This window comes from Myotis daubentonii, chromosome 13 (assembly GCF_963259705.1).
Source record: "Myotis daubentonii chromosome 13, mMyoDau2.1, whole genome shotgun sequence".
Classification (NCBI taxonomy): domain Eukaryota; kingdom Metazoa; phylum Chordata; class Mammalia; order Chiroptera; family Vespertilionidae; genus Myotis; species Myotis daubentonii.
In genome coordinates this window covers 32,544,874-32,558,268 of record NC_081852.1, presented here as the reverse complement: position 1 = coordinate 32,558,268, position 13,395 = coordinate 32,544,874, and the positions used below count along the sequence as shown (strand labels likewise).

At 46.1% G+C, this 13,395-nt stretch overlaps 1 protein-coding gene across 6 annotated transcripts; it reads right to left on the bottom strand.

Annotated features, from left to right (window-relative positions):
* Positions 1-2,498: 2,498 nt before the first annotated feature.
* Positions 2,499-5,837, bottom strand: ZWINT (ZW10 interacting kinetochore protein). 6 transcript variants are annotated; one of them, XR_009448374.1, is made up of 9 exons: positions 5,680-5,837; positions 4,762-4,852; positions 4,475-4,598; positions 4,164-4,330; positions 3,977-4,033; positions 3,249-3,391; positions 2,992-3,132; positions 2,820-2,901; positions 2,499-2,591 (listed from the first exon to the last, which is right to left on the bottom strand). XR_009448374.1 is itself a non-coding variant. In XM_059662687.1 (9 exons), exons 1-8 carry the CDS (start codon positions 5,724-5,726, stop codon positions 2,860-2,862), a joined length of 849 nt encoding a protein of 282 aa, XP_059518670.1. In that variant the 5' UTR covers positions 5,727-5,837; the 3' UTR covers positions 2,499-2,591; positions 2,820-2,859. The 6 variants fall into 6 exon arrangements, 5 of the variants coding, with proteins under 5 accessions (XP_059518670.1, XP_059518672.1, XP_059518671.1 ...); XM_059662687.1 differs by having other exon boundaries at positions 2,992-3,169; XM_059662689.1 differs by lacking the exon at positions 2,820-2,901 and having other exon boundaries at positions 2,992-3,169.
* Between the last annotated feature and the right edge of the window lie 7,558 nt (positions 5,838-13,395).

Genomic DNA, 13,395 nt, shown 5'->3' with positions numbered 1-13,395 from the left:
ATTCATAACAGTAGCAAAATTACAGTTATGAGGTAGCAACGAAAATAATTTTATGGTTGGGGGTCACCACAACATGAGGAACTGTATTAAAGGGTCGCAGTATTAGGAAGGTTGAGAACCACTGTTCTATGGCCTCACTGTGAACTGACTCATTCCGTACTCCCAAAGAGAATCCTAGTTCCCAGCAGTTTTGCAGACTTCTAAGTTTGATTACTATACATTTGTCTAGTGCCCTCCCCTGTCCCCTGGCTTGGAGTATTTCAGGATAGAATCCTTCACCCCAGCCTGGTGAGCTCCATGGGAGTCTTCCCTGCCCTGCTGACTTTGTCAGCCACCATGTATGCAAGAATACGATACTCTACGGCATCCAAACCATACCCCAGTGTCCTTTGGCATACACTCCCTTCCCAGGGTGGAAAAATTCCAGCTCTCTAGTTTGTACGGCAAAAATTCAGAGTATATGAGGCTAGAAAAATAAGCCAGACTGCAGGGGTAGAGGAGCCTACCCAGTAGGAAGAGAGGGAAGGATAGGACTGAGTATTTGAGGTGCTCTTAGAGAGCTACAGCAGGGATCATGCGGCGGGTTGAGGGGGGTGAGGGGGAAGAGACACGGGTAGTCTGAGGAAGGCTCTCTGGGTATTTGTTTGCTCCCTACAGGAGTATCCTCAATCCTCACTGACCCCCTTGGTCAATCATGATGCAGACCCTCAAAGACCTCTGACATCTGTCCTATTTCATACATAAACAATGGGGCCAGCATACGGAAAACAACAACAGCAACAATATGAGGGAAAATTAGGGACCCCTCAGAAAAGCAAAGCAAACCATCAGCGTGCTCACGGATCTCAACTGCCACCTGAGAGACGGCATCAGTTTGAGATAGAAGAGGAACCAACATTTCTTGAAACTCTCACCCAAAACAAAGGATCACGTGTCTTCCTCAAAAGAATATAAGTCTTTCTCACACAAATGGAGTTTTCCACTAGCTTTCTCTTAGACAGCAGTTCCCACACACCCTATCATGAATGCAATCTCTCTCACATACAGCAGTCTCCCCCAATGTCTACACACCCAGCAACAGATACACAGAGGAATGGAGACTGAAAGCAACAAACACAATTATATTGTAACTAGTGGCCCGGTGCATGGATTCGTGCACATTGAAAGGGAGATAATTAGAAGAAATATTTTAATATTGCTATTTGCCCTTTCTCCCTCAGGGCCTGGGAGCCAGGTGGCAGCCCTGCCCTCTGCCACCCCTGCTGGTCGCTGTCTGTGGGGTGATCAGTGGGGTGATAGCCCCCCATGTCCGCCTTGGCCTGGAGCCTCCTGCTCACCTGCTCCACTATCCAGCCACGGTCCCGTGCTCGTCAAGGCCCAATGGGGCCGGCAGCACCTCCACTGCCACCCTACCAGCGCCAAGTTGCCAATGCCTGCCATGTTCCGTGCCACCCCCTGGTGGTCAGCGCATGTCATAGCGAGCGGTCAAACTCCCACTCTCCTGGTTGAACTCCTGGTGGAACCACTGCCCAAGGGGACAATTTGCATATTAGGCTTTATTATATAGGACTAGAGGCCCGGTGCAGGAATTCGTGCACAGATGGGGTCCCTCGGCCTGACCAGCCACGGGAGGGACCGCAGGAGGTTGGCTGGCTAGGGGGAGGGACCGAGGGAAGTTGGTTGTCTGTGGGAGGTTGTCTGTGGGAGCGCACTGACCACCAGGGGTCAGCTCCTGCAGAGCGTCTGCCCCCTGGTGGTCAGTGCGTGTGATAGCTACCGGCCGGGCGTCCGATCAACCAGTTGGCCGGTTGTAATGGTTGCTTAGGCTTTTATATATAGAGATAACTATTATGGGGCCAGAGGATACTTGAAATATCAAACAGCCATTCTATAAAGTACAAGATTGTCTAACCCCTCTGTTGTACATATGAAACGTATACAGAATAATACTGAATGCGAACCGTAGTTTAAAATAACAAAAAAAACAGATACAGGCACACATACATAAAAATGAAAATGCTAACTCACACAGACACAGGCCGGTACAGATAGATAGATCATCCTCTATATTCTCTCCGTACTGCACTTGATCATATTACTGTTTTAGTTTGCTACCCTGTTTACCACACTCTGAAATCATCTTATTGACCTGTTTACTTGTTCGTGCTCATTATGTTCCACAGGGCCAGGCACTGGTAGCTCCAGTTCACAGCAGGAGGGCTGGCGCGTAGCAGGGGTTCAAAAAACATTTAGATCAGTGATTAAAGTTCTCTTCCCATATCTAACCACCTGCCTAAAGCATTCTCCTCCTCCCTGGATTAAGCTCAGCATGTTTGCGACATACTGATTTGAACAAGCAACTCCTGAGGCCCCAGGCCAGGGCCCCCTACCCATTTGCACCCTCTAAATTCACACCAGTTCCAGCACTTGTCATGTTGTTGGCTTTTGAATGTGGTTCTTCCCACTAACATATGAAGACAAATAGACAAACAGGCAGCTGAGAGCTCAAGGCTTTTAATCAACAGAATCCAGAGCCAGACCCCCTCTGGGTCTTGGTCAGAAATCAGGCTGTACTCAGAAGCTCAGTCTACCTGCAATGAGGGTGGGGCAAGGGGGTTGGGGAAGAGTAAGAGAGGGGTTAGGCCAGGGTCGGCTGGGCATGGGGGTGAGGTGCTTCAACCACAAGATAACCTCCTTGCTCCTCCCCACATTCTACAACACCATGAACAGTCGAGCTCCTAATAGAGAGGTAAACCAGAGGCCCTCCCTCCTTCCACTCCTGCAGTCCAGAAACACAAGGTCCTGGGTTGGAGTGCTACCTAATCTAGAGTCCTTTCCCATGTTGATGTCCCCAGGAAGTCATGGCAAGCTTGCATGTCCAGCAGGCGTTAGGCCCTCACCCTTGGGGAGACATGGTATGAGCAGTGCCTAAGCCCCTTCTCCCAGATTCTCTCCCTGCCTCCATGCCCAGCTGTCCCATTTCTCACACACCTTGGAGGACACACTTCCATCTCTTCCCATGGTATCCCCTCTGGTCTGCTTCCGGGATTGGATCGGCAGCTGGGACTTATCCTCAGGAAGACCCACGTCTTGTGGTAGCTCTGCCTCTGTCTCAGGGGATTGCAGCTGACCCTGCAAGGTGTATAGCAGTTGAAGGAAGGTCTGGTGCCTGGAAGAAAGAGCTGGGTGTGAAGGGAGGAGCTTTAGCTGGAACACACCGAGCCTGCAGCCCATGTGCCCCGTCTCACCTCTGCAGCTTGTCCCGCTCCTGCCCTGCTTGCTGCTTCAAGGTTCCAAGCTCCTGATACAGCTGCTCAAGCTCCTGCTGAGTTCCTGCCTGACGCTGCCTCACCTCTGCAGAAACTTCTGCTAAGTGCTGTAGACGCTTCTCCTATCATAAGTGAGAATGCAGACATGGCTCATCAGATGCTGAACAGCCCCTGCCCTAGCCCCCTTCAGCCTAGACGGCACAAACAGGATAACACTCACTCAGTCTGCGATGTGCCAGCCACATTTTAAGCACTTGCTATACAGTGGGGCCTTGACTTACAAGTTTAATTCGTTCCGAGACCGGGCTCGTTAAGGAGCTTGTTAACTCAAATTACTCTATCAACTCAATGCAAAAAATTGGCCGAGAGACAGCTGGTATCTCAAAAAACTCGTTAGTCAAGACACTCGTAAGTCAAGGCCCCACTGTATTAGTTGCTTAATCATCTGAACAACTTGACTTTTTTTTAGGGTAGGTGCTAATATTGCCTCCATTTCATAGATGAAGAAACAAGCACAGAAAGTGAGGTGACTGCCCAAGGTCATGCAGTTGTAAATAGTGATGCTAGGACTCAAGCCCATGCCGGTGCCTAGACATACTATAATGCCTCACAGAAAGAAAGGAGATGAGGTTTTCCTGGCAGAGCACTCAGTCCATGTGATAGCACAGTGACAGAAAAAGGGTATTTTCTTAGGGGGATGGACGCACCTGTTGCAGCTTCCACTGCTTCTGGGCTGTTCTGAGTTTCTCCATGGCTACTTGCTTCTGCCGGTAGGCAAAGGGGAGGGGGGGGGGGGGGGGGACAAGAGGAGAAAGAGTTTATTTTGCTGGTTGCACGCTCGCCCTTTCCCTCCTCCTCTCTGAATGTCCTTCCCTCCCCTCACCCTGGGCGTACCTTGGCCTGGAGCTGCTCAAGGGCCTCCCGGAGCTGTGCCTGCTTCCTTTGGGCCTCCTCCATCTTGGGCAGGGCCTGGATCAGGGTCCTTGAGATGGCCTCCACATGTTCTTGGTAGGTAGCCTTCAGCTCTTTCCATTGCTCCTTAGCTGCCATTGCCTTCTGTCCTGAGATGAGCCACCAGAATGAGGACTTGAGTGAAGGCTGGCCTGCTAGCCTGAAATACTGGGGCCTCGGTCTTTCCGCCAGCTACACAGCTCCCTTCCTTCCCCACTCAAGGCAGGCCCTCTCCCAACCCCGTGACGACTCACGGCTCCTGTCTTCAGAAGCCAAGGGGTCCAGGCCCTGGACGATGTCCTCCTGAGCCAAGAAGTTCTGCAGGAAGTCCACTACCTGAAGCTGGCTGCACAGCAGCTTGTCCTTCTTTCGGGAATCCTGTTCAGAGGGAGGAGAGAGGCAGGGGACATCCTTACCTCCTTGCACCATAGGCCAACAAGGCTGCCTTCCAGTCTGCTCACCATCAGTGCTGCCCAGCATCTCAGCAGAAGAACCCAGGAGCAGTCCTGGCTCCTGAAAAACTGGCTACCATCGAACATACCATCACAAACTCAGCCAGGATCTGTCCGGGCACCTCCGCCTCCTCCTGCAGACCTATAGGCTCCAGGATGTTTGCCAGCTTGGCCAGGGCCCTGCAGGGGCAAGGAAACAGGGGAAACTGCAGGCTCCTGGGGGGCTGGATCTGGAGAACTTCTGTGCACAGGTAGATACATGTACCAATGCCGAGAGTCTCCTCTGACCGGCATCTGTACACCGGCCTAAATGGCCCTCTGCGACCCGGAATGGTGTGTGCATATGGAGGACATATGAAGGGAATAAGTGCCATGAGCAAAAATAAGCAGAGCAAAAGGGAATAAGGAGTGCAGGATGGGGAGTGTCCCGCTGAAGAGAAGCCATTAGAGTCCAGGGAAATGTACTGGGAAAGGGCAAAATAAGGCAGAACGGATGGGCAGTGGGGTGCCCTCCAGGCAGAGAGCCGCCCTAGGGTAGAATCGTAGAATACTTGGGGAGGGGCTCGGGACCGGGGGGCTAGATGCCGAGGCACCGGTTCTTCCTTGTTGGGGGCTGGAGCCGCCCGCTGGGAGGCGGGGACCAAGATCCAACAACCCAGTGGGAGAAGCGGTGGGACTGGCGAGACGGGAATGAAATGTCTCTCGCAGGGTGTGTCCTGCAGGCGGAAACCCCACTGTGAGGGCGGTGCAGCCCGCCAGGAGGGTGGAGGGGCAGGAATGAAACCCTCCCCTTTCATGGCACACCCCCGGGAGGCGTGCAAACGGGGAGTGACGGGCAGTCCCTCATGGGCCCGCATCTTGGAGACAAGGCATCTCTAGAACCTGAGACTAAGGTCTGGGGTCAGGATCACTTCCCCGCGGGGTCCAGGAAACGGTCACCTGTCCTCGGGGACCGGCAACATACACCACGGCCCGCCCCTGGCTGGCACCTGGCGGCAGACACTCACTCTACGGCTGCAGCCTCGGCCTCGGTCTCGGTCTCCGCCGCCTCCATCCTTCCCAGCGCAGCGTTTCAGCCCGATCCCGTCCTAGGAACTCTTATCGCTTTGGACCCACCGCCAACAGCGCGCCGGGACAGGCGATTGGTTGCCCGGTTAGTGGGCGGGATCAAGGAGCACCGTGCGCTCTGATTGGCAGGCGCTTATTCGCGCGTTGGCGCGCCGCGCTGTTTGGCGCAGGCGCAGTTAGAGCTGGTCGTGGCGGGCGCGCAGGAGTTCTGCGCTTGCGCACTAGCCTGTAGGCGGTGCTGGAGCTTGGAGGTGGTGCTTTAATTCAGCAGCTTGTGGCCGGTTCATCTTACGCTGTGCGGAGGGAAAAGCATTGCACTGAGTTTGCGTTTTAGAGGAAAATCTCAGCATTAGTTTCATTTTTAATAAAACCCTGCGATAGAAATAGAGCATTGGGTCTGTCTTCCAAGACGCTTGGCATCAGTAGCGAAGAACAGTGCTCCTGGAGACACAGGGAATAAATGATACCCGCTCCGAAAGCTTACCGCCTTTAAAGATTTTCCGGGACGCGGTGCAGGGAGAGAGAGAGAACCCAAGCCAATTACCCGAGATGACAAGATTAAGTTGAAATTCTGGGGAAACCAAAGCAGGTGTTCGCAGCTGCGTTTAGGAGCAAGGAGAGAGAGGCTCAGGGAGAGAACTCCGCTCTGCAGATTTTCCCAAGTGTTGAGCTGAGAACTTAGCAAACGGTGTCTGAGGACAGTGCCCGAAAAGAGTTTTAGATATTCCTAGAGATCATGTAGGGTCAGAAATTATAACTGTATCCACCAGTCAGGCTGGAAAACTTAATCCATTGGGCCCTGGGTAGAGTACACAGACAGGTCGCGCCTTAGTAGGGAATAATTAGCCCTGAACTGATCACTGCTGCAGAGCCACCTAAGGAATCTTAAATGCAAGACCCAGGTGGATCAAACTGTGTTAACAAATCGCTTAAATATACCGTATGACAGACCAAAGTTCAATAATATTTGTAGAAATGCAAAAATGTTCAACAAACAATAAGATAGAGTTTACAATGCCTGGCATTCAATTAAAAAATCATCAAGCTGGCAAAAAGAGAAAGAAAAGAAAACCCATAATGAGGAGAAAAATCTGTCACTAATCAGCACAGAAATATATGTTAGAATGAACAGACGAGGACATTAAAACACTTTTATAACTATTTCAGCGCTGTCATAAAAAGAATAAGGTAAATATATGGAGTTGGATGCACATGTTGCTGCTGCTGATGTAAAATGATGCATCTGCTTTGGGAAACAGCTTAACAGTTTCTCAAAATTTTAAACATAAAGTTGCATATGAACCACAATTCCACTCCTAGGTATATGTCCAAGAGAAATGAAAATGTGCACACAAATCTTGTACACACACATACATGGCAGCATTTTATACCAGGGCCCCAAAGTAGAAAAGCCCAAATACCCATCAGCTGGTGAATGTTAAAATCTATAACCCATCCAATAAAATATTTTCAGCAATAAGAGAGAATGAGTTACTGGTACATGATAAAACATGGATGAACCTTGAAAATAGTATGCTAAGTTTTAAAAAAACAGTCACAAAAGAGCACATATTGTATGGTCCCATTTATACATATGAAATGTCTGCATTAAGCAAATCTAGAGAAACAAAAAGTAGTTTAGTGGTTTTTTACAGCTGGGGGCTGACAGGGTTGGAAGGTGAATGGGCAGGGGCTGCAAGTAGAAGTGGGATTTCATTTGAGGAGGGAATGAAAATGTTCTATGATTATGGGAAGATTGCACAATTCTATACAAAAAGCCATTCAGTTAAACTTTAAATGGGTCTCATAAAGCTCTCAAAAAGTTAATCAGAGATATGAAAAATAATGAAGACAAATCAAACTATAGAGGTGACAATTACAATGTAAGAGATGAAATTAGATGGGGTTAATAGCAGATTAAACATTGTATAATAAAAAATAAATGAAATTAAAGGCATGGTCTTAGAAACTAACAGGAATCACAGAAAATGAAAATAGCAAAGCAACAGTGATCTCTGACACAATTTCTAACAACCTAATGTACTTGTAAATGGAGTCCATGAAGGAGAGGCAAGGAGAGAGGACAAAAAACAAAACAAAACAACAAAACAAAAAGACACCAAACATAATGAAATTTAAGAAAACTATAAATTCACATATGAAGACGTTCTACTAAACCCGAGCACAAAAAACATGAAGAAAACTATATCAAACCATACGTGGCTCAAAAATATTGATGTTACATACAGAGAAACAAAAATAGTTTTAAAAATGTCACATTTTGAGTAAAGAATTTGCAATTGTATAAATAGCATGTGTTTATAAATTTAAAGAGTGCTTGTTTGCCACTCAGCAAACTCCAATGCCCTCCATAAATTGTATCTAGGAACTTTGTTGTTGCTCAGTCATCTTCCTCTGTTGCAGAAAATAGTAGCACAACCACCTAGGAAGTAAGGCAAATTCCCTTAAGCATATAATTGATATGGAGGTTATATTTTCATTATTAAGATGGAAACATCTATTCAGTCATTGAACAAGTTGAAAAGAAGAAAAAAATAAAGCATCTGTTTCTGGAAATAGACAATTTCCCCCACTCATTTTGAAGCTTTTATTGTGTAGTGCATGAGAAATGATTCTGAAAATAGTATTTATTAGCACTCAAATGGAACATCAACTGTTTTATTGGGACGCATGAAGTGATTATGGGGGCAGGTTCATCTGAGATTCATAGAGCAGTAAGTAAATATAAGTAATGAGATAAGACACTTGTGCAATTGTCTATGGAAAATAAACTGCCTCTGGTACTTTATAAAACATTAAAAACAACATGTCATGCATTGAGAACTTATTTCTGATTGCATAGAAATTTGTTTTGTATGTCCAGCTCTCCCAGCTGTGTTTTAGGATTTAAGTTGTATATCCAGATCTTTTCTGCCCAGTGGCAAGGTCATATAAATGAGTCTTGGGAAATCCAATGAATAAAACATGACATGTGCCTAAGTGATCACCATACTGTCTAGTAACCATCTGTCATCATACAAGGTTATTATGATACTAGAGGCACAGTGCATGAAATTTGTGCACGGGTGGGGGATGTCCGTCAGTCCGGCCTGCACCCTCTTCAATCAGGGACCCCTTGGGGGATGTCCAACTGCCGGCTGCGGGATTGGGCCTAAACTGGCAGTCGGACATTCCTCTCACAATCCAGGACCGCTGGCTCCTAACTGCTCGCCTCTAACCGCTCGCCTGCCTGCCTGCCTGCCTGATCGCTCCTAACCTCTCTGCCTGCCTGATTGCCCCTAACCACCTCTGCTTGCCTGCCTGATAGCCCCTAACCACCTCTGCTTGCCGGCCTGATCACCCCTAACTGCTCCCCTGTCTGTCTGATCGCCCCTAACTGCCCTCTCCTGCTGGCCTGGTTGCCCCTAACTGCCCTCCTCTGCCAGCCTGGTCACCCCTAACTGCTCTCCCCTGCTGGCCTGATCGCCCCTACTGCCTCTGCCTTGGCCCCCGCCACCATGGCTTTGTCTTTTGTCTGGAAGGATGTCATGAAGGATGTCTGGAAGATGTTCAGTCTAATCAGCATATTACCCTTTTATTAGTATAGATTATTGACTATAGTCCCTATGTTGTATATTAATTCCCATGACATTTATTTTATAACTGGAAATTTGTACCTCACTTTATTAGGTATATTAATGATGATAACTAGTATGTCATAAACCTGAAACTAATATACTATTGTATATTAAACATGTTTTAATAACAAATAACTTTAGCCCAGACCAACACTGGTATATTTTTTGTCTCTATAATAGGCTAGCCTTTTCTGGAAATTTCAGAAACATACAATAGGTAGGTTTTGTGTGTGTGTGTGTGTGTGTGTATGTGTGTGTGTGTGTGTCTGTGTTTTGTATCTGCTTCTTTGCTTTTGCACAAGGTTTTGAGGATCATCAATATGGTAGCATGCATCAATAATTTATTCCCTTTTATTAATATACTAGGGGCCCGGTGCATGAAATTCGTGCACTGGGTGTGGGGGGGGTGTCCCTCAGCCCAGCCTGCCCCCTCTCACATACTGGGAGCCCTCAGGCGTTGACCCCCATCAGCCTCCAATCGCAGGATCGGCCCCTTGCCCAGGCCTGATGCCTCTGGCCTAGGCGTCTGGCCCAAGCAGCGGGAACCTGCAGTGGCAGCGGGGGGTGCCGTGATCGCGCAGGCTCCGCCCCTGCTCCTGCAGGATGCCTCTCACTGAGATGTCGGCCCGGGCAGCGGGGACCCACGGCTGCAGCGGCCCCGCGATCATGGGCTCCGCTTTAGGCCCAGGCAAGGGGCCCCTAGCTCCTGGGACTGCCAGCTTCGACCGGTGCCCAGCTCCCATCGCTGGCTCCACCCCTACTTCCTGCTATCACTGGCCAGGGCGGAAAAGGCACCTGATTCTCCGATCATGGCTGGGGGGCAGGGCAAAGGCGGCCCCAGGGCCGCCTTTGCCCTGTCCCCCAGCTCTTAGCTCCCCGCTGGGTTTCCGATCACTGTCAGTGGCAGGGGGCTTCTTCCTGCTTTCCCTTTAGCCTCCCTGCATTGTGCCTACGTATGCAAATTAACCGCCATCTTGTTGGCAGTTAACTGCCAATCTTAGTTGGCAGTTAATTTGCATATAGCCCTGATTAGCCAATGAAAAGGGTAGCTCGTACGCCAATTACCATTTTTCTCTTTTATTAGTGTTGATTCTATTGTATGGATATACCAAATACAGTTTATCTATTCACCAGTTGATGGAAATTGGATTGTCTGTAGTTAATGATTTTTATGAATAATGCTATTGTGAACATTCCCTTAAAATTTTTGTGTATGGCCTTAACAGGTTTTGCTCAGTGGACAGAGTATCTACCAGCAGACTGAAAGGCCCCGGGTTCAATCCCCAGTAGGGGGCGTGCAGGAGGCCGCTGGTTGATGTTTCTCTCTCATTGATGCTTCTAACTCTCTATCCCTCTCCCTTCCTCTCTGTAAAATCAATAAAATATATTTAAAGAAAAGTTTTTTGTGTGAACATATGAGGGCCATCTTTTTATATGTTTATTATCTATTTGTATATCTTCTTGGATGAAATACCTATTTAAGTATTCTGCTCATTTTAAAAATATGTTACTTGATTTCTTAATGTAGAGTTGTAGCAGTTATTTCTATTCTACATACAACTGTTGTTGTTTTTTAAATCAAATGTACGGTTTGCAAATATTTTTTCCCCAGCCTGCAGCTTGTCTTTTATTTCCTTAACATGTCTCTTAAACTATTAAGAATGCTTTGCCTAGTTGAAGTTATAGCTTTTTTTTCTATTGTCTTCTCAAAGATTTTTAGTTTTAATTCCCACACCTACACTTATTATTTTGAGTTAATTTTTTTGTGCATAGTGTGGGGTAAGAGTCTAAATTCATCTTTCTTCATATGAACATCCAATTGTTGGAGTACCTCTTGTAAAAAAAACCTATTATTTCCTCAATTAATTGTCTTGGCACTTTTTTTTAAAAGGTCAATTCTGTTTCTTTGATCAATGCTCTTATTCTTACAGAGCATCACATTGTTTTGATTATTGCACCTATTTAGTTCATTTAGAAATTAGGAAGTATATACCTTAAAACCTTTTTGCCTTTTACAAATGTGATTGGCTAACCTGTAATCTATAATATGAACTTCATATTATAAAGCATATTATCATATGCTCTGTTTTTAAATATTTCTACAGAAACTTGAGGCTCTGCTAATCTTTCCTCTTGTTGATTAGATTGAATAAATTCTATAGATGTGTTCTCAAGTCTGGTGATTTGGTCCTTTTCATCAATACTTTATTGAGTACACCCAGTGAGATTTTTTTTTTAATTTCATTTATTGTAGTTTTCAATTCTATGACTTTCTGTTAGTTCTTTTCTATAACTTCTATTTCTTTCCTGAGATTTTCTGTTTTCATATGTTTTAAAACAAATTATGGCTGTTCTCTAAAGCATGTTTAAGACAGTTGCTTTTAAAATTATTGTCAAATAATTCCAATATTAGATTCATTTCCATATTGGCATTTGTTGATTGTCCTTTCTCATTAAATTGTGGTTCTCATGTTTCTTGGTACAATGAATGATTTTTTATTATATCCTGAACATTTTGTTTATTTTGTTAGGGGACTCTTCTTCCTAAGTAGTATTTTTTTTTTGAAATCAGGCAATTGCCCTGTTTAAGTTTATTATGTAAGTTAGAGTCTACTTTTCTGAGCTTTAATTTCCATGAAAGTTTAGTTTCTGAGTCCTTGCAGTGTTATTCATGTCTGCTTTGTTTTCTGGTCCTGCCAAGACTCCTGCTCAACTCCTGCTGGTGCCATCTGTGGGATCAATGGCAATCTCCTGGGCTGAGGAAAGAAGCCACTGGACTTAGTCCGTTTATAGGGTAGATGCTGGGGAGTCAGAGGGCTTTGCTACTGTGATCACTGTGAGAAGATGGGGCCACTGGCTGGGCCCTAGTACTGGAGTAGGGGATAGGATAGCTCGGACTGTTTCTGTAGCTGCTGGGAGGTTACACCACTCACCTGCCCTGAATTACGGAGCAGGCTCTGCTGCTGCCACTGCTGGTCCATCGGACCATCCCTAGAGGTCTCATTTGTGGAGAAGTGCTTGGGGATTCCCACTAGGTCTCTGTGAGCCTCTATTTTTCCAGTCCTTTGGTCAGAAAGAGCAGGTTTTCCCTTTTTGTATTCTTCTTTTCTCTTTTTATTTCTAAACCCATTGATCATTCCTTGTTGCAGGCCTCGCCACTACCCATCCAGTCCAGGGTATATGGGAGATTTAAAAAAAAAAATACAAACACCAGGGTACTCACCATGCTATTCCTCAAATCCTGTCCACATTCTTCTTTTTAGCGTTAACAGTCTATTAAGTAATTTCCAGGGAATATGTTTATACTTAGAAGGAAAATAGCCTTAGCTATTACTTTTATAGCTGTTGTTATAACTTACCTTTTTATATACTTAGAAATTACCAGTGCTCCTAGAACAAGCTAGGTGCTTGGCAAAAAAAAAAAAACAACCCTGTGAATACATGAATTAACAACTGAATGGTTGCCTGAGTAAAAGGAAGGAGGGAAGTAAAGAAGGAAAGGAAGGGTAAAGGAAGAAAAAAGGTCCAGCCGGCATGGCTCAGTGGTTGAGTGTCGACCTATGAACCAGGAGGTCACTGTTCAATGCCCGGTCAGGGCACATGCTCAGGTTGCGGACTCGATCCCCAGTGCGGGGCATGCAGGAGGCAGCCAATCAGTGATTCTCTCTCATCATTGATGTGTGTGTCTCTCTCTCTCTGCCTCTCCCTTTCTCTCTGAAGTCAATACAATTTATTTTTTTTTATAAAGGAAGAAAAAAAGAAAAACGAGGGAAAGAAAGATACTGTTGTCAGTGGACTGTTCTAATAATAACATTATATATTGGAAATAACCTCACTTGTGTTACTAGCCAAGGTAGAATTATTGGCAATCAATTTAAATTCTGTAAACTTATATTTTCTCATTTATAAAATAAAAGGCTTTGCTTAAAACTTGTTGTTATCCCTTCCAGTCATGTATGCTGTGGTTCTGAAACAGTTCTGAAAGTCACGATTAATGCTCTACTTAAAGTGGTCTGC